We start from the raw sequence: 19,685 nt of genomic DNA on the forward strand, positions 1-19,685 counted from the left end.
GCAGCCGATTGATATCTCTTTCTCACATTGATGTTTCTCTCTCCCTCCCTCTCTCTCTAAAAGCAATAAAAATACATTTAAAAAAACAACACCTCTTTAACAGTTTACTGTTGCCTGTGTATCTTAGGGCCTTGCCCATCTCCTTTATCATTGTATTCCAACACCTAGTACCCCCCTGGAACAGAGCAGTCCGCTAGATGTCGTGAATGAGGGGCAGGCTGTGGAGAGGGGGCAGGTGTAGAGTCACACGTGGCCGTCTGTGCATCCCAGGTCCCCTCTCACAATCTCATTGTGGCCAAATCTCAACTCTTGGAGCCTTAACTTCTTTATCTGTCAAAGAAAAAAAAATAGATAGATTCATTATGCTTCAGAGGATCATGGTGAGAATCAAATCAGTTAATAATTATAAAATGGCTTGTTGTTTCCGTCATGGAGCCTGATGGGTTCCTCTCTCCCCCTGTTAAGGATGGGAGGTTCCTAGTTTGGGGGTTACCATGGCAACACGCCAGTCCTGCCAAGCTGCTTCACCTGCCAGAACCCAACTTCCCCTTCCTCAGAACTCCCCTGTCCGTCACTGCCTCTTGGCCACTTTTTTCCCCTCAGGGGTCTGCTCTCGGGGATGTGAAAATGAGCTCCTCCTCACAGTTCCGGGGACCCCTCCATCGGGCCTCATGCAGGTGCAGCTGAGGGGAATGTTTCCGTGTGAGGTGTCCTAGGAGCTGTCTTGGTGACAGTGCTGAATTGTGTGAGTGTTGGTTTCAGGTTCCGCTTAGATAATGTTTCAGTCACCCTGTGAGCTTGGGAACGATCTCCATCTTACCGATGAGAACCCAGCTTCCCTCGTCCCTTCCCAAGGCCAGGATGCAGTGGGACCAGGTTCTCTGGCTCCAGAGCCCTTGCTCCACCCTTACCACAGGGCTTACCACAGGGCGTTTATCTGATGGTCCCCAGTGCTCGGCCCTGGGAAGGACTTTGTAAAATCTCTGAGAGGGTTTGTTAGTGACAACATGTCAAGGTGACTTGGCCTCATTTCTAAGTTCATCTGATTGATTCACCAAAAATGTCTGTGTTTTTGTTCTGGATTTTAGAAGTCCTGTGTGGTTTTACTGATAGTCTTCTGGGGTCGTGATTCTGGCCCGACAGGTCTTATTTCTAAAAACTGGTTTCCAGGGCTGTCAGCAACCTCAGAAGGCTCTTTCTGAATTTGGAACCGTGACCTATGGATGGAGTGAACTGGAATCTCAGCTGTAGAGCTTTCATTTGTTGCAGCTCCTCTGCTGTCCTATCTTGGGCCCACTGGGGCTAGAAGAGGATGTGAGTCAGGGTTCTTTAGAACAAATAGGATATTCTACCTATCTGTCCATCCATCCGTCCATCCATCCATCCATCCATCCATCCATCCGTCTGTCTAGATTTATTTTAAGGAATTGGCTCGTGTGATTGTGGGGACTGACGAGTCTCAAATCTGCAGGGCAGGGCAGGCTGAACTCTCAGGTAAGAGCTGATGTTGCCGCCTTGAATTCTATCTGAATTCTATCCACCCAGCAGTAGGCTGGAGACTCAGGCAGGGTTTCCAAGCTGCAATCTTAGAGAGAATTCCTTCTCTGAAAAACCTCACTCATTACTCTTCAGGCCTTCAACTGATTGGATGAGGCCCACCCACATTATCGCAGGTAGTCTGCTTTCCTCAAAGCCTTCTGTTGGAAACCTAATCACATCTAGGAAATAACTGCACAGAACCATCTAGACTAGTATTTGTCCAAACAGCTGGGTGCCAGAGCCTAGCCAGGTGGGTGCATAAAACTAACCACCACGAAGAGAATGCGGGACTCTCATCTCAGTCCATATGGGTCCTCCTCTTCTTCACCTCCCACCAACAATTTTGCTCAAGCTTGATGATCCCTGACTTTCTTTTTTCCTGGAGCAATCTCTTTGGCTTTCACACTTTGTTTGCCACCCCACCTGCTCAGCTCACCACCTACAAAGCTCTGAGCTCCCTCTAAGATTAACCAGATCATTTTGAATACTTCCATTTGCTACCTCTGTCCAAACTTTTCCAGTTAACTCTTTAGCGAACCTGGAACATCCAAATCATCCTCTCAGAAGCTGTCCAAATACTAAGAAGCCAGGAAAATGTGCATGCATTCAATGTTTATAAGTATTAACAGTGATACGCTAGTTCTAGGTAAAAATTTATGGCACAGTAGAATTGTACATTCATGCACTTATGAGTATATCTGAAACCCCTCTTTTGTCAGCATACATAGTATATTTATGATATATTTATGCCAGCTCTTGCATACATTTTTCTTGTAAATAATTAGAGAACTTTTGTGATATATTAACGGTGCTCAGTTAACATTCAGTTATAAGATGGTTTCCACAGGAAAACATAATCTGCTTTATGGTGATCATTATGAAGTAGATTTCCTGAATTTATTTTAGTGTGTCTGGTGACCTTTCAACTTGACCTTTGACCTGCCCTCCTCACTCTCCCTGAGGCTCAGCAGCGCCTCAGCATCGTGGGAGACTGTTGCCCAGTTACCTTTAGTGTTAACTTAAGAGAGAGTAGTTCAAATATCTTACATCTATCCAGAGGGTCCGATGTAATCCACAAAAATGGAATGTTTGCCTCCTAAGAAGAAATTTGTACTTTCCTTGGCTTCAGAAGGGAGCCTCAAGCTAACATCCCCGTATGTTTTAAAATGAGAAGGCGTCTTCAAACAAATCCTCTAATTCTCCTTTCAGGAAAAAGCCCCCAGGCCTTGTTTGCTAATTAATTTTGAAAGAAGCTTTCCAAGCCAGCAGTGCTGTGTGTGAGCTTCCTGAGTTCTGGGGTGGTGAGGCAATCAATGGTGACCCCCGAGTGAAATCAGTAATGATTTGATGAAACAGGGGTCCAGGGGTTTTGAGGCATTCAGAGCTGGGATGGAGGGGGGTTGCAGGAGTCTAGAAAGCCTCAGAGAAGGATGAAATTGGCCTTGAGGAGGCACAGTTGCTTTGCATGGAAAAGAGGGGAAGAAAAGCCAGAGCAAAGGCTGGTGGTAGGAGTGGGTATGGCTGGAGAGGGAGAGCTGGGCAACGGGCCCCCCAGATTGGAGGGGCTTGTGGGGAAGGCGGGGCAAGGAGGATGAAGCCGGCCACAGAGCTGTGTGAAGGGCATACGGCAGAATTTCTTTTAGAAATCAGGGGAGAGGAGTCAGAGAAGAGATGGAATGAAGAGTGTGTTTGGGAAGAATGAGTGGATGAATTTGGGGGGCGGGACAGAGATGTTAGAGTCAGGCTATTGGGACAAGGAAGGTTTAGTTTCACTGGCGAGCCGTCCACACTAGACCCAGGACTCAAACTCATCTCCCTGGATTCCTGGTCCAGGTTTTTCTGGGTGAGAAGGTTGGTAGCGACCAGTCACAAGGTACTTGGCAGGTACTGCCTCTAGGCAAAATGTATATAAGGAGTACAGTGTACTCATTTATTTTCTGTCTTATTCTGGAGCAGCGGTTCTCAACCTGTGGGTCGCGACCCCTTTGGCGGTCGAATGACCCTTTCACAGGGGTCGCCTAAGACCATCCTGCATATCAGATATTTACATTACGATCCATAACAGTAGCAACATTACAGTTTTGAAGTAGCAACGAAAATAATTTTATGGTTGGGTCACAACATGAGGAACTGTATGTAAACGGCCAGAAGGTTGAGAACCACTGTTCTGGAGAAGATATTATTATTACTAGCATTGTTGTTGTTTTTAGGATATAGTTTCCTTCATATGGTGCTTTAAAAATAATTAGAGTTGTTTCTGGAAATCAGACCATTCCCAGGTTCTTTGTCTCCTCAGTGAATCAAAAACATCTACTGAGTGAAACACCGTTGAGGAGCTAAGTTCTGAACACTGGGTTAGGAACTGTGCAGGTAACAAGAGAAGGGCAGGGGCGGGGCCAGGACTTACGGACTGTGCTTCCTGGTGCTGGTCTTTTACACACTTACGCTCACACCTCCCCTCAGGTTGACCGCGGGATCCTCACTCTGCAGACAGAGAAACTGAGGCTCCAATAACTGGGTCTGGAGCCAATTCGGAAATCTTGGCCCTGGCCAAACCAAGTCAAAAATCAGACTCAGAATTCAGATCCTCAAGGTCCCCTCACCTCTACACCAGGGGAAGAGCATACCTGGGGAAACTCTCACTCCTGTAGTTAGGCATTCTAGTTACGTTCCCTCCTCTCGGATATTCCTGAGGAGAGGAGAGGGTTCTGTGGAAAATAGCAAGAGAGAGACTCAGCCCAGAACGTGGGGCCTTGGTGGACAAGGCTGTGCATGCTCAGGGCTCCTGGGCCAGTGCCCGCTGGAGCTTTAGCCAGTAGACCTACGGAGAGAGGGCAGGACCCCAGAACCACAAGAGGGAAACACAAAGCTTTATGAATGGGAGGTACCCCCTGCACCTGTGCCCGTGTTCTGCTTATATGAAAAACTAGAGGCCTGGTGCACAAATTTGTCCACGGGCGGGGTCCAGCCAACCAGCCCTGATTGGGGTGATCAGGCCAGGCCGGCCGGGAGGAGGGGCCAAGGGCAGTTGGCAGGCCAACCCTGCCCCCTGGTCGAACTCCTGGTCAAACTCCCAGTTGAGGGGACAATTTGCATATTAGCCTTTTATTATATAGGAAGGATTGGTAAATTTACTACTCACAAGATGGTGAGGCACGTACACTTAGAGCCATGGCAAAGAAATACTACTTAAAATGGTGGCTGCCCCCCCTGTGTGTGGGAAAACTTTTTTGCCTTTCCATTTTTAAAAATGAAGCAACTTTAGCCAGAGCCAGTTTGGCTCAGTGGATAGAGCATCGACCCACAGACTGAAGGCTCCCGGGTGCCATTCTGGTCAAAGGCATGTACCTGGGTTGCAGGTTCCATTCGATCCCCGGCCCTGGCCAGGGTGTGTGTGGGAGGCAACCAATCGATGTGTCTCTCTCATATCCATGTTTCTCTCTCTCTGTCTCTTCCCCTCCCTTCCATTCTCTCTAAAAATCAATGGAAAAATATCCTTGAGTGAGGATTAACAACAATAAAATTAAGTAACTTTCCCCAAGAAAGAAGCTAATGAATGAAACCTTTTCTTCCCGTGGCTCCCGTGTCACCGCGGGTCCCACAGCTGGTGATGAATGTCTGCGGAGATGCAATCTCTGCTGGTGCAATCATGTGTCTCGCCTTTATCGCTTGTTATTTTTTCAAACACAGTTCCATGTGGTAAAACCATTTATCTAGTTGACATTGTTTATAGCTTCAGAATAACCCAGCATATTGTTTTATTATCATTTCCTTTACCATTTCCCCGATTTGGGGGCAGGGCGGGGGGAGTGGTGGTACATTGGAGTTATTTTCAAACTTTTAATTTTCTATGTGAAATCATTGCGAACCTCTTTGTACAAAGAATCATGTTTTTTTGTTTTGTTTTTCCCCCTTTGGGTTTTCTTGGAGGCTCTTCTCCAAAGTGGAATTACTAGGTCAGAGAAAGCACATGGTAGGACTGTGGCTCCCGGGTCCGAGGAGGGGCAGGTGCCAGTGTCCAGGCACAGGTACCCGGGCTACAGCACTGACAAGGGAGGGGCAGGTGCCCAAGGGGTGGCTGTGAAGCCAGGACTGGAGAGCAGGTGTGTGCAGAACCCGGGTCTAGGGTGTGGGTGCACGTGGGCGGATAGCAGCTGCAGGGCCCAGGGCACGGGTGCTCCCTCTGTGGTAGTGTCTCCATCCACTGAAATTTTTTTGTTTATTTTTCAGTTCTAAAATGTTCATTAGAGTCTTCTTGATCTCTTCTATTTCTTTGCTGAGACTTCCTAATTTTTTATTCGTTAAAATATATTTTTAATGGCTTATTGAGGCTTTTTTTTTTAATGCTGATTGTTCCCAAATCGTTGTCAGTTCATTCTCAAATCGCTGTCATCTCAGTGTGGCCATCTATTTATTTTCTTTTTTTATTCAGTTTGAGATCTTTGGGTTCTTGGTACTGTTACCAGACAGGGGGCCTAGCCCTGAGCACGTCTGCCTAGGGCCACCAGTAGTGTGTGGGTTCTTGACTTTGTGCAGGAAAGATTTCATAACACGAGTCTAGGTGATTTTGAGGGTATGTTTCTTTAAAGGTGGGGACATTGAAACAAGAAAGAATCCAGCATAGAAGCAACAGGAGAGACCTAGGCAGGGCTGGGTTGGCTCACTGGGAAGTCAGAGAAAAGAGGGCCTTGGGGACAGGTTCGGGGGGTAGCCCAGGATGAGCTGCCTCTGCCCATTGCTCCCCTGGTTGTGAGTCTCCTGGGGACTCTTGGAGTTTAGGAGAGGCACGCCTGGGGGGGGGGGTGCGGCGGGGAGAAGAAGAGAAGAGAAAGGTGCGGTGTGCTCCCGGGAGGGGGAGAGCATGCTGGTTCCTTTGTTTTGAGGGCGTCTATCCCTCTCTTGGAGAGAGGATCTTAGGGGATATCTGAGGGCAGGATTTCGGCAGAACCTCCATCAGTTTTCCAGGTGGGCTCTTTCAGGGTCGTGGTCTCACTGATGGGTCAGTGCCAGGGCAGGGGGTCGTTAGCCATTGCAGCTGGTCCTGGCATCGCCCACCTGGTTTTGCTGCCTTTCTGGGGCTGGAGCTGAAATACACTGAGGCCTAGATGTTCTCTCTCCGGAGGGGACCTTCTGTATCTGCCGTAAATTGCTCAGCCAGTTTGTTCGGCTACCTGCCTCAGTTTCCCCATTCCACCTGCCAAGGAATTTTCCTAGCTTCTGACTACCCTGGCTCAGTACAAGTGATTTTTTTATTGAATCCTGGACATTTGGGGTATTTATGACTCTAGGTCTCTTTAAACCTCTGTCTTTGCTGACTTCCTCTGACACCACCCTCTGGGGAAGGGGGGTGCAGCGTGGTATTGCCAGGTGGAGGTCAAGTCCAGAAACCCTCTCAGCCTCTGTCGACACCTCCGTGGGGGCGTCCTCATTGCTCCTGGAGGGATGTAGGAGGTGCCGCCTCCTCCTAGGCTCCCACGGACACCAGCTTGTCCGGAGGGTATGAGCGAGCACCTTCTCCCAGGCGGTCTCCAGAGATACTTTTTTTCTTTAAATCCTCACCTGAGGATATTTTTCCATTGATTTTTAGAGAGAGTGGAAGAGAGAGGGAAAGGCCGAGAGAAACATCGATGTGAGAGAGACACATCAATTGGTTGCCTCCTGCACGCGCCCTGACCAGGGCCCGAGCCAGGGAGGGGCCTGCAACCCAACCGAGGTACGTGCCCTTGACCAGAACCGAACTCGGGAACCTTCGGTCCACAGGCCGATGCTCTATCCACTGAGCCAAACCAGTAGGGCTCCATTGACACTTTTACCAAACTGCTGTGTGGTGATGTCCACTTGGCAACCCTGGTACCAGCGCAGAGAAGAGGGGAGGGTGCCTCATCACCGCCAGGTAGGCGCGGAAGCCTAGGCTCCCAGGGTGGTCGCCGCCGACACCGTGGAGGGTGATGGTGGAGGGTAAACAGCTTTATCACCTCTGAACACCCTGGTCCACACTCAGCCCTCTTCAACACCAGTATGATTGGAGGGGGCACGTTGAGGTGCCTGGTTACAGCCTGGAAAGGCTGGAGATCTAGGCTCCCCACCCGGCCTTTGCTGGTTAGGGTGGGGATGGGGACACAATTTTCCCCATAGTGTTTGGCTGGAGTGAGCTGTTGTCCAGATGTTTTCTGTTTTGCTACGCTGACCCTTTTCTGTGTGTATTTTTGGCCAGAGAGTGAGTTTTTTTATTTTTATTTATTTTTTATTAGTTAAGGTATTACAAATGTGTCCTCATCCCCCCCATTAACCCCCAACCTCCCCCCCACCCCCCGCTGCACACTCATGCTCCCATCCCCCTGTTGTCCATGTCCATTGGTTTGGCTTATATGCATGTATATAAGTCCTTCGGTTGATCTCTTCCCCTTACCCCCTCCCTCCCCTACTTTTCTTCTGGGGATTGATAGCCTGATCGCTGTTTCTCAGTCTTTGGATCTGTCCCTTCTCATCAGTCTATGTTGTTCTCTATAATCCACAAATGAGTGAGATCATGTGGTATTTATCTTTCTCTGACTGGCTTATTTCACTTAGCATAATGCTCTCCAGTTCCATCCATGCTGTTGCAAAAGGCAAGAGTTCCTTCTTTTTTACCGCAGCATAGTATTCCATTGTGTAGATGTACCACAGTTTTCTAATCCACTCATCTGCTGATGGGCACTTAGGCTGTTTCCAAATCTTAGCTATGGTGAATTGTGCTGCTATGAACATAGGGGTGCATATATCCTTTCTGATTGGCGTTTCTGGTTTCTTGGGATATATTCCTAGTAGTGGGATCACTGGGTCAAATAGGAGTTCCATTTTTAGTTTTTTGAGGAAGCTCCATACTGTTCTCCACAGTGGCTGCACCAGTCTGCATTCCCACCAGCAGTGCAGAAGGGTTCCTTTTTCTCCACATCCTCTCCAACCCTTGTTGTTTGATAATTTGTTGGAGAGCGAGCTTTTGTTGGACTTTTTGTGTGTGTGTCATTCATTTGGGTTTCTGATTTGGCAGCTTCTTAGCTCCAAGTCTGTGGCATGTGAGGCCAAAAGAAACCCAGGGAGGTCACTACCAGGTCCCTTGGGAGCCAAAGGCCCTACGTGCTCAGCCAGCTTTTCTCCACCTTTCAGTCCTGTGTTGGCTTCTCATATGATGTCAGGGTTTTCATTGCCCTGAGCGGGAGGGAGAGGGAAATATGCTTCCCCGGTCTTTCCAGGAGCTGAAGTCTCCCTGCGGATTGTAGCGCACACTAGTTTATGTTCCGACATGGTCTTCAGAAGCTAGATTTTTCTATTCTCTGATTTTTTAGTTCACCATTATGCATATTTCACTGTAGTTGTTTCGATGTATCCAACGAATGCATTACATAAAATATGAACTAAAACTTAGTTACAGTGTAGTTAGGGGCTCCAAAGAGTCCTTTTCACCTTCAGATCCGCAGTGCTCTGTGGAGTTGAGGCAAATGAATTCTCCCCTGGACACCTGGGACCATCCTCCGATATCACAAAGGCTGAGGTCTGCCCGATACTTATGTCCATGATTACTTCCCTCTGAATAATTCGTGATATAGGTTCATTTTCAGAGCATCCACACATCGCGTCCTGCACCTCCAGTGTGGTGTGTGCATTCCTTAGCATGAAATTTCCTTCCCCGCTTGGTGGACTGCATGCGCCTCCATCTAAAGGTGTCCTCTCCCTTCTGAGCGCCCTGTCGGGTCCCTGCCCGTCGCTTTGCTGTTTCATATTTTCCCTTCTAGACTACACAATCTTTAAAAAAAATTTTTATTTAGGAGGGAGGAGAGGAGAGGGAGAGAGAGAGAAACATCGATGTGAGAGAGACACATCGATCGATTGCCTCCCATACTTGCCCCAACCAGGGTTCAAACTCACAACCTTCCTGTGCACAGGATAATGCTCCAACCACTGAGCCATCCAGCCAGGGCTAGACTACACATTCGTTAAAGGTAGAGACAACTGGGCCTTTTGTGGGAATTGATTAATTACCTTATTTGACCCCTCCCCTCATGTGTTGTGAGGTAGACAAGATTTATCATTTTCCCTTGGAAAGGGGTGTCCGTCTACCCACTCTCTGTTTATGTATATATTCGATTTGGGGGGAATGTGGTCAAGTTCAATGAACAGGGCCTTTGGAGTCAGACAGGTTTGGATTCTAACCCCAGCTTCCTCTCTTCCTGTGACCTCAAGTCTCCTGAGCTCTTGGAACCTCATCTTTCTCATCTGTAAAATGGAGACCATATCATCACCTGCCTCTCAGAATTGTCTCAGAGAGTTCAATGTTATTTATTCCTTTCTGCAGGCTCACTTTTAAGCCTTTGGACTAAATCATTTGCCACCACTCGGGAGTTTTCTAGGAGGCCTTTAAAAAACCCATTTGTTATTCATTACTTTGCTCCTACCTCCACCTGCCCCCAGACTCTCCAGAGAAAAGACCCAGAGCTTTGGGGCCGAAAGCAGCCCCTGAGAGGTTCCTGGGCCCCGGCAGATAAGGCCGAGGCTTCTGCAAGCTCCTTGGGGGAGAGATAACAATAGGCCCCGTGGACAATGTTGCTGTCAGCGCTGCTCATTGTGCAATGAATCTCCTTGTGGCTCTCAGTCGAAGAACAATATCTCTCCTTGGCTTTCTTTCTAAGTGTCCTCCTCCTTTTTCAGATACCCTTACCAGAGGATCCACGTTCTTTCCACAGTAAAAAATGGGATCGAAGTGAAGGTCTGATTCCCATCCTGCCGCTGATCGGTCGCATGTCACGGGATAATAAATGGTTTACTTTTTATTTCATGATCAGAATACCAGTAAGATCAATTCTTTGGATCCAAGACAGTGACTGTGGGTATTTTAAGATGTTTGACCTTGAGCATGGGCCTGCTGAAATAGACTCAAGCTGTAACAATCTATGCATCCGGGCCACGGGGCACGCTCTCCGGAAAGGAGCTGTAATTCATGTCCACAGGCAGATCGATACCGCTGTGTCCTCAGCTGTGGGCAGTTTTTACACAGCGATGGTATCCATAGCGCTCACACCTGAGGGGCACCCTGCTATTCCAACGGGTTCTGGGGCCACTCAAGGAAGCGAAAGCTGCATGCTTCACAAACAGCCAAGGATGCGTTCTGACGCAGACGGAGGGAGGGTGTTGGTGGCCTGTGGCTGCTGTAACAAACTACTGAAAGCTTGGCGGCTTAAAACAACAGACATGTATCTTCTCACAGTTCTGGAGGCCAGAAGTCTGAAATCTATCAGGGCAGTGCTGGGGGGAGGCGGAGGGGAGCCTCTAGCTGAGGCCATTCTGGGCTTCTTCCTGCATTCCTGGGCCCGCATCCCTCCAGTCTTGCCTCCCTCTTCCTATCGCTTCTCCTCCGCGTGCCTGTGTGCTCTCCCTCCTCTGTCTCTCTCAAATCTCCCTGTCCCTCTCTCTTTTAAGGAAACTCATGGCCCATTTGGATAATCTTCATCTCAAGATCCTTAACTTAATTACATCTGCAGAAACCCATTTTCCAAATAAGGTCACTTTCATAGGTTCCAGGTGAGTGTCTTTTTGAAGTCATTGTTTTAGCCTGCGACAGAGGACTAACCATAACTCCAAGTTGGATGACTTCACAGGCATTTTCTCTTTAGCCCATGCCTTGCTGGTTTGGGGCACAGAAAGATTTTTGTAGACTGACTTACTAGATAGTTCCTGGGGAAATAGAGACGTGATTATGCTACTATATAAGCACTGTGATCCTGGTTATTTCTTTAATTCCAATAGTGAAATCTCACTGGTGTTCAATATGATTTCTAAGACTCAGATATGCAAAAAGGAAACCCTTAATTGTTTCCCCATAATTTCTATCTCAAGCTTCATTTATCTGATCAAAATTTAATCAAGCCACTTCTAAAAAACTCAATCCCTTCAATGATCTCTGAGACCTTTTTTTGGTTATAATTAGGTATTTCTTTATTATCCAGTTTTTTTTTTAAATCTCTGCCTTTTAATTGGGGGTGGTCAGACAGTTAACATGTTATGCAATTATTTTCCTTTTTATTGAATTTATTGGGGCAACTCTGTCCTTTTAGATTTAAAGCTCATTACTGATTTCTACTACTCCCCTCCCTTCTTCACAGGGTTGCTTCTAAGTCCCCAGCTTAGAAGGGGCCTACAGTGCAGTAGTTATCAGCGAGCCTTTGAACCCACGGCATCTGCAATGAAAGTCAGAATCTCTGATTACCAGCTGCGCAGTCTGAAACTTCCTGGCCTGCAACGCAAAGGGTCACAGGTTAAAGTGACCAGGAAAATCAAAATCAAAACCAACAAATACCGCTTAACCCCATCACCTCTCATCCTGCCCAAATAGTGACTCATGCCATTTCTTCCCCTTATTCATGTTTCACTGTCTTAACAGAGGAAGAGACTCAGCAGATTGTGGTGGGACTTGGCGTAGGCCATGCACAGTGGCTGCAGAGTTAAACAGTGTGAGAACACCTTGGTGTACTCTGACCTCAGTCTCATATACACGCTCTCCTGGGCATTTACAAACTTGTTTTGGCTACACATCATTCCAAAAAGAGACTTCATTTGACTGTACTTTTAAATTATACTTAGTACAGTTTGAAAGTTTGGTGTGTTGTTTTCTGTTTGTTTGTTTGTTTGTTTACAAACTAAAGATACTCTTCACCCTGTGATTTAGCAATGGCACCCCTTGGTCTTTACCCAAAGGAGTTGAAAACTCATGTCTATACAAAGGCTGTTTATAGCAGCTTTATGCATAATTGCCCAAATTTGGAAGCAACCAATATGCCCTTCAGGAGGTGAATGGATAAATAAACTGAGCTACATCCAGACAGTGGAATATTATTCAGGCTAACAAGAAATGAGTTATCGGGCCATGAAAAGACATGGAAGAACCTTAAATACATATTCCTAAGTGAAAGAAGCTGATTGGAAAAGACTACATACTCTGATTCCAACTACATGATATTTTGGAAAAGCCAAAACTATGGAGACAGTGAAAAGATCAGGGTTGCAAAGAATTAGGGGGTAGGGATGACTAGGCAGAGCACAGAGGATTGCTAGGGTAGCGAAACTATTCTGTGTGATACTTTAATCATGGATACATGACATTATACATTTTCCCACACCCATAGAATGTACAATACCAAGAGTGCACCCTGATATAAATTAGGGACTCTGGGTGACTATGATGCATCAACGTAGATTCATCAACTGTAATGAGTGTACCACTCTGGTGGGGATGTCGATACTGGGAGAGGCTGTGAATGTGTGGGGACAGGGGGCATATGGGAAATCTCTGTGTCTTCCAGTCAATTTTGCTTTGAATCTAAAACTGCTCTAAAAAAATAAAGTCTACCTGTAGCTGGTTTTGCTCAGTGGATAGAGCATCACCTGCGGGCTGAAGGTCCCAGGTTTGATTCCCAATCGATACGTCTCTCTCACATCCATGTTTCTCTTTCTCTCTGTCTTTCCCCCTCCCTTCCACACTCTCTAGAAATCAATGGAAAAATATCCTCGGTGAGGATGAACAACAACAGAAAAGTCTATTTTAATTCAGTGACAATCCCAGTGGTTTTTTAGTGGTGAAGGTGCGGTACATCCCCAGGCTTGCTGTGGTTGAGTTCATCAGAAAGCCCTTCAAACCTTGAGCCTAAAGTCTATAACCAAAACGTTTTGACGTTCATCAAATGTCCAAGGTGCATTTTCAAAACCACACGAACTGTGCCCAAATACCTCCATCTACAGGCAATAGCTCTGGGGACGCAAAGGGCTGAACAGACATACTAGCAAGGGTTGTGAAAAATAATGTAAACAAAGTCACTTCAAACTGGAGTGGGAGCTGCCATCCCAGAGGAGCTGCCCTGCATGCCTGCGTCCTCAAACCTTTGGAATGTGAAATCTGGGCAAAATAACCTTTGGACTGGGCCTAAAGCTGCAACGTGTCCCAAACCACTCAAAGCTAACATAAGGCAGACATTCCGACTGCGGGGCTAAAAATTACAGACACTCTTTAGCATTAGCACCGCCGCACATCGCTAATGAATAACTTAGCTCATGTGCGCCTGTAGGAAGTCCTTCCTTCACTTATTAACACCAACAGGAATCCTTTCCTTCTATTTAGGTAAAAATTATTGCCCTTCCCCTTCTTATAAACACCCCTTGTCATCACCCCCTCGTGGGGACACTATTTGGGGTTCTGCCTGAATTACAACTCTTTCTGGATCTCAAACAAAAGCCTGTTGCCTCTCACCTTAGTTTTTATTTTTAGGGAAACATGGTCTATATCTGAATGGGCCACAGCATTCACATGCCCAGAGGCTGGGCCCCAGAGCACAAGGTCACCTGTCTGTGTTGCAGTGGGCGTCCCTGCCAGGACTTCAGGATAAATGTCCGCACTGGTCCCTGCAGCCCCAAGACGGAGCCCAGAGATGAATATTATTACATTTTTTATTATTGAAAGTTTAGAACTCAAATTCTGAAAGCGTGACACTCAAGTGCAGGAATCATAATACTGCACTGCCCACTCAGCAACTAGATTCTCCCTGTGTTTTCCACGCCGCACATTTGCAACACGAAATAGGTGCTTGCTTTTTTGTTTTTTATTGTCTAAAGTTTTACATATGTCTCCTTTTCCCCCAATTGACCCCCGCTCCACCAGCCAATCCCAGCCCCAAGGGCAAGCCCCCACCGCCCCAGTGTCTGTGTCCATTGGTTATGCTAATATGCATGCATACAAGTCCTTTGGTTGATCTCTAACCACCCCCCCCCCACACACACACACACTTCCCCTGCCATTTATCTCTGGATCTATTTTTGTTCATCAGTTTATGTTGATCATTATATCCCACCTATGAGTGAGATCATGCAATATTTATCTTTCTCTGACTGGCTTATTTCGCTTAGTATAATGCTCTCCAGGTTCATCCATGCTGTTGCAAATGGTAAGAGTTCCTTCTTTTTTATAGCAGCGTAGTATTCTATTGTGTAGATGTACCACAGTTTTCTAATCCACTCATTTGCTGATGGGCACTTAGGTTGCTTGCAAATCTTAGCTATTGTAAATTGTGCTGCTATGAACATAGGGGTGCATATATCCTTTCTGATCGGGGTTTCTGGTTTTAGGTGCTTGCTTTTATTGTCACTTTAAAGACATATAATCAATCCGATTGCAGTGTGTCCCACAGGCATTTCCCCTTTTGGAGCCAATGTTGTGGTTCTGATTATGATTGCAAGATGCACCTCAGCAACAACCATCAGGAACTTTGAGAAAACAAGGTATTCCGGCAGACACCGGGGCTTCCGCCCTCTTATGGAGCCCGCAGGACGTGCCAAAGGGCCCACACCTGTGCCTGAGGACAGAGCCGGCACATGGATGAGGCCAGGCGGAGGGCCAGGCACCAGGAGCTGGGAAAATGGCAGCCACCCACTAAGAGGAGCGCCATCACCCCTTTTTCTTTTCCTGGGAGAAGCAAATTATTTAATGGAAAATTCCAAAATGCATGACAGCCAGCCATTTCCTTTCAGCATGCTTTGATACAACAATTCCATGTGATTAGAAAAAGGAACTCGGGCTCTTTAAGAACAGCAGCTCACGGGGCCTTCGTTGTGAAGCCCTAAAGCAGTGGTTCTCAACCTTGGCTGCACATTAGAATCACCTGGGAATCTTTTTAAAATCCTGAATTCTGGGCCTCATCCTCCGGGATTTTAAAAAGATTCCCAGGTGATTCTAATGTGCAGCCACGGTTGAGAACCACTGCCCTAAAGTATTTCAGCGCCTCCAGCACGTCATTCTGGCTGACCACCGAGCCGCCCCACGCCACGGAGCGGGTGGGTCCTGCTGGGCGCCAGGAGGAGGTGGCGGCAGGAGCCCAGGTGAGGGTCTCTGACGGTCCCTCCATCCTGCACGGGGCCATGTGTTCACTGTACCCCTGTTGAAACGCTACCTCCAGTCCAGTCCATGGGAATTTGCAAGGATGGATCTCAGGAAGCTGTGTTCCAGGATGGAGGTATTTCTAAAACAATCTGTGTGTTCTCACAAAGGGCGGTCCCGGCAGCTAGAGGCTGGTGCAGAGCAGAAAATAGTACTTTAACCAGCATGATGTCTAGAAGTAACCGGGCACCGAGGGGCTATGGCCCAGGCCAACCTAAAAGCCCCTCATCTTCCTCTGCTGGCAGCACCCTCTGGAGGCCGAGCATATGTACCTTTTATTTCAAAATCTTAGCTTCTCTAGATCCCAAACCATGAGGCTTGTCTTCTGAAAGTATTCTTATTACATCTGTTGTTTTGAATTTGATTAGGAAAAACAATATGTTTTGGTTATCCCGTTTTTCTTTATCGCGTTCTTAATGTCTTCATGTGTTTTATATGCATTTGGCCTGAATCAAAGGTGATTAATCAAAGGTGATTAATCACTCAATCAAGGTGCGTGATTTTTGGAGTTTTACCTTCTTTGGGAAGGTTTCGAGCCCAGAACCAGAATCTCCCGTGTGTGGGAGTTTCTTGCCGACTCGGGTTTGGGGTCCAAAGCTTGTTTAACAGTCACAGCCTCTGACGTTTAGGCCTGATTATTTTTTTCTGGTGGCAATACAGTTCTAAGATTGTTTCGAGGTATAGCCAATGTGAGAACTTGTTTATGAGATATTTTACCGTTTTTCCTGACTTCGTCTGAAATCCGGTGTTTATTTTACGCTTTCTGTTCATGTAAGTTGCAACCAGCCGTATTTCCGGTGCTCACCGCTGGCATTAGACAGCGTGTTCCAGACATAATTCCCAAGCTTGCTTTATTTGTTTGCTTCTTCACCCTCAAGCCTCTCTGTTTTTCAACTTAACGGGAGCCACCTGGAGGCGTGGAGGCAATTGTGTTGAGTGGATGAAACAGTCTGGTCTTTGCTGCAGTATTGAGTCCCTCTAAGTAATTAACGAAGCTCTTAGGGGTTAGATTCCTGGTTCAGCTTTTTAACGCATATTTTTGTGCTATTTCTTTGTCTTTGTTCTCAAACCAGGTATTGTTGTCTATGCTCAAGTCTTTCTCATGAGACTTGCTGAAAGCAGCAAGTAAAAACTGACACAGGTGAACACTGGCTTGTTCAACCATTTCCCTAGCAGGCTTTCGAGCGCACATGGTCTGCCTTCCAAGTTATAATCAGATGACAGTTTTACCGAATGTTGGTTTGGCTTATGAAATCTATTTTCTCACAACTTGTCCCTCAACTGCCAAGCTTTGGTTACATATTTTTTATTTTATTATGGTAGCACCCCACTTGAAATTATCAATCTCTGATGAAGGCAAATGCTAGCTGCTGTAACAAATAATCCTCCCCTTACCCCCCCGCCCCATTTTCATGGTTTCTCACAACTGAAGTTTATTTCTTGCTCATATAATAATCCAGTTGGTGGGAATCGGGCTCTTTCAGTCTTATGGATGGACCCACAATCCACTAGGGCCTTGTAATCCTCTGCTCTTGGCCAGTAGAAAGAGAGAGTGTAGGGGAAGTGTGAGTACTTCTTAAAGGCCATGGCCTGAACTTGCATACATCACTCTGGTCGCATTTCATTGGTTGAATGCAGCGCCCTGGTCACACAAACTGCAAGGAGGGCTGGAAAAGGTCACCTTGGTGCCCAGGAAGAAAAAGAGAGTGTGGATTTTGTTGAATAGCCGACATCCTTACCATGATGTTTACGTGAGTCAGATTGGCTTTTAGCTTTCATTTTTCTTACATTCCTTGTCTGGTGTTTGATACCGAAGATTAGATTGGCTAGGTCAGTGGTCGGCAAACTCATTAGTCAGCAGAGCCAAATATCAACAGTACAATGATTGAAATTTCTTTTGAGAGCCAAATTTTTTAAACTTAAACTATATAGGTAGGCACATTGTTTATTAACTTAATTAGGGTACTCCTAAGGCTTAGGAAGAGCCACACTCAAGGGGCCAAAGAGCCGCATGTGGCTCGAGAGCCGCAGTTTGCCGACCACGGGGCTAGGTTATGCTAGCTATAAAAGGATATTCATTGGGAAGTATTTCTTTCTCTCTTCCTTGGAAGCATTTGAGCAAGACCAAAATTTATCCTTTATAACAATGACTGGTAGACTTTTCCACTAAAGTTCTCTGTGCTTCTTTGTGGAAAGATTTTTAACTATTGATTCAGATTGCTAACTGGTTATGGGATAATTCAGGTTTTCTATGAACAGTTTAGTAGGCTCCACTTTTTAAAGGAATTAAATAATTTCAACTCCTTTTTCAACTTAAATTTGTTCACAGTATAGTCTTCATATCCTTTTAAAGATTTTCTGCTACATTGGGGTTGTGTTAATATTATTTAATCTATATTTCTTAGAAAGTGACTTCAGGATGCAGCAAAACAAGGGTGTGAAGCAGGAAGGGGAAAGCACGAGAATGGTGGACCCCAACCCCGGGGGCAGGGCAGGAAGGTTCAGACACAGATGTCAGTGGACTTTGAAAGTCCCAGCGGACACGAGAGAAGAGGACCAGGGGCCGTCTTCAGAAAAAAAGTGAGGGGGATCCACAGAATGAGAGTGTTACAAAAGGTTGGGGAAAATTGAGGATATAAAGGCAAATAATGGAGGCAAGGAAATTAGAGATTATAAGGGATAAAACTACACCAGAAACATGTAAGCCAATATCAAATGTGACATCATTTTAAGGAGTTAATTTGGTATAAAATCAGAGAATCTTATGTTTTGTGGATGCCAGGAATATTTTCCTCCCAGTGCCCCGGTGTTGTCCTATGGAATCCATCGAGAAACCAATGTCATTCTGACTCCCTACATGGCCAGCGTAGGAGAGTATTTGCCTAGTCATAGAAACAAAATGCTGCCTTTGATTGGTTTCAACCTTTGGAGTGTGCACATGGATGAAGAACACAGTGGAAGGAGAGAAGTGATGTTTAATAAGCCTTAAAAATATTTTAAAAAGTGAAACTACAACTATCATCATAACATACATCTTTGTACATATGTCCTATTATGCCTTTAGGATAAATTTCCAGGGTCTGTGAGGCTGCTATTATGGGTGTGTACATTTATAATTTACTAGAGACCTGTTGCACGAATTTGTGCATGGGAGTGTTCTCTCGGCTTGGCAGGCAATCGGGGCCGATCGGGGCCATCTCGCCCAGTCCCAATCAAGGCCACTCAGAGCGGGCAGGGGGAGAGACCTCGGGAGGTTAGCTGTGGGAGCACACTAACCACCAGGGGGCAGCTCTTGCGTTAAGCATCTGCCCCCTGGTGGTCAATGCGCGTCATAGCGACCAGTTGACCTGTCATAACGGTTGCTTAGGCTTTTATATATATAGATATACTGCTAAGTCACCCTCCAGAAAAGTGTGCCATGTCTTTTCTCAGTATATCTCCCTGTTCCCATCTGCTTCAGTTCTGCTAGAAAATCCTCAGAGCTCCTGGACTATCTATGGCATCCTCCCCTGTTTTCCAGCCCTGCTATAGATATATCCCCCTATATTACTATTTATTGGATCATTTCAAAGGATTTTTGCATTAGAGGGGAGGTAGAGTGTATGTACCAAAATTACCATCTTTTAAAAAATATGTTTTTATTGATATTTTAGAGAGAGAGAGAGAGAGAGAGAGAGAGAGAGATGTTGATGTGAGAGAGAAACATTCATTGGTTGCCTCCTGCAAGTACCCCAACCGAGCATCAAACTGCTACCTGGGTATGTGCCCTGACTGGGATTGAACTGGTGACCTTTCAGTGCACAGGACTATGCTCAACCAACCGAGCTACTCTGGCCAGGGCCTAAAATTACCATCTTGAAAGCAGGTGTCCCTGCCAGATTTTTAAATGGAGATTATTTTTTCCTTCTTCCTGATTATAACAGTAATGATGCTCATTGTAGGAACTGCATGAGGCAAAAAGCAAACACCTAGTTAGTGGCTCTGAGCTTTGAAAAGGGCTTAGAGGGATGAGAACAGTGGCCCGAGCAGGTGCTCTGGGGAGAAGGGGCAGAATCTTTTTTGGTATTTCTTCTGCCAAGACCGGGAAATGGAAAAGAAACAACAACCTCTTTCTCCCTCTCGTTTGCCAAATAGATTGAGACAGAAATCATCCACTTTGGCCTTGTAATTTTCCCAACGGAAAGCAGCACCG

At 46.3% G+C, this 19,685-nt stretch overlaps 1 protein-coding gene across 1 annotated transcript in view; it reads right to left on the reverse strand.

Annotated features, from left to right (window-relative positions):
• Positions 1–271: 271 nt before the first annotated feature.
• ELP3 (elongator acetyltransferase complex subunit 3) overlaps positions 272–19,685 on the reverse strand; it is a 143,287-nt gene continuing 123,873 nt past the window's right edge. Inside the window, exon 15 of the mRNA XM_023755987.1 lies at positions 272–330. Within this exon, the coding sequence (XP_023611755.1) occupies positions 287–330 (44 nt within the window). The 3' untranslated portion in view covers positions 272–286. The remainder of the gene's footprint in view (positions 331–19,685) is intronic.

This window comes from Myotis lucifugus, unplaced genomic scaffold (genome assembly GCF_000147115.1).
Source record: "Myotis lucifugus unplaced genomic scaffold, Myoluc2.0 scaffold_1, whole genome shotgun sequence".
NCBI classification, from domain to species: domain Eukaryota; kingdom Metazoa; phylum Chordata; class Mammalia; order Chiroptera; family Vespertilionidae; genus Myotis; species Myotis lucifugus.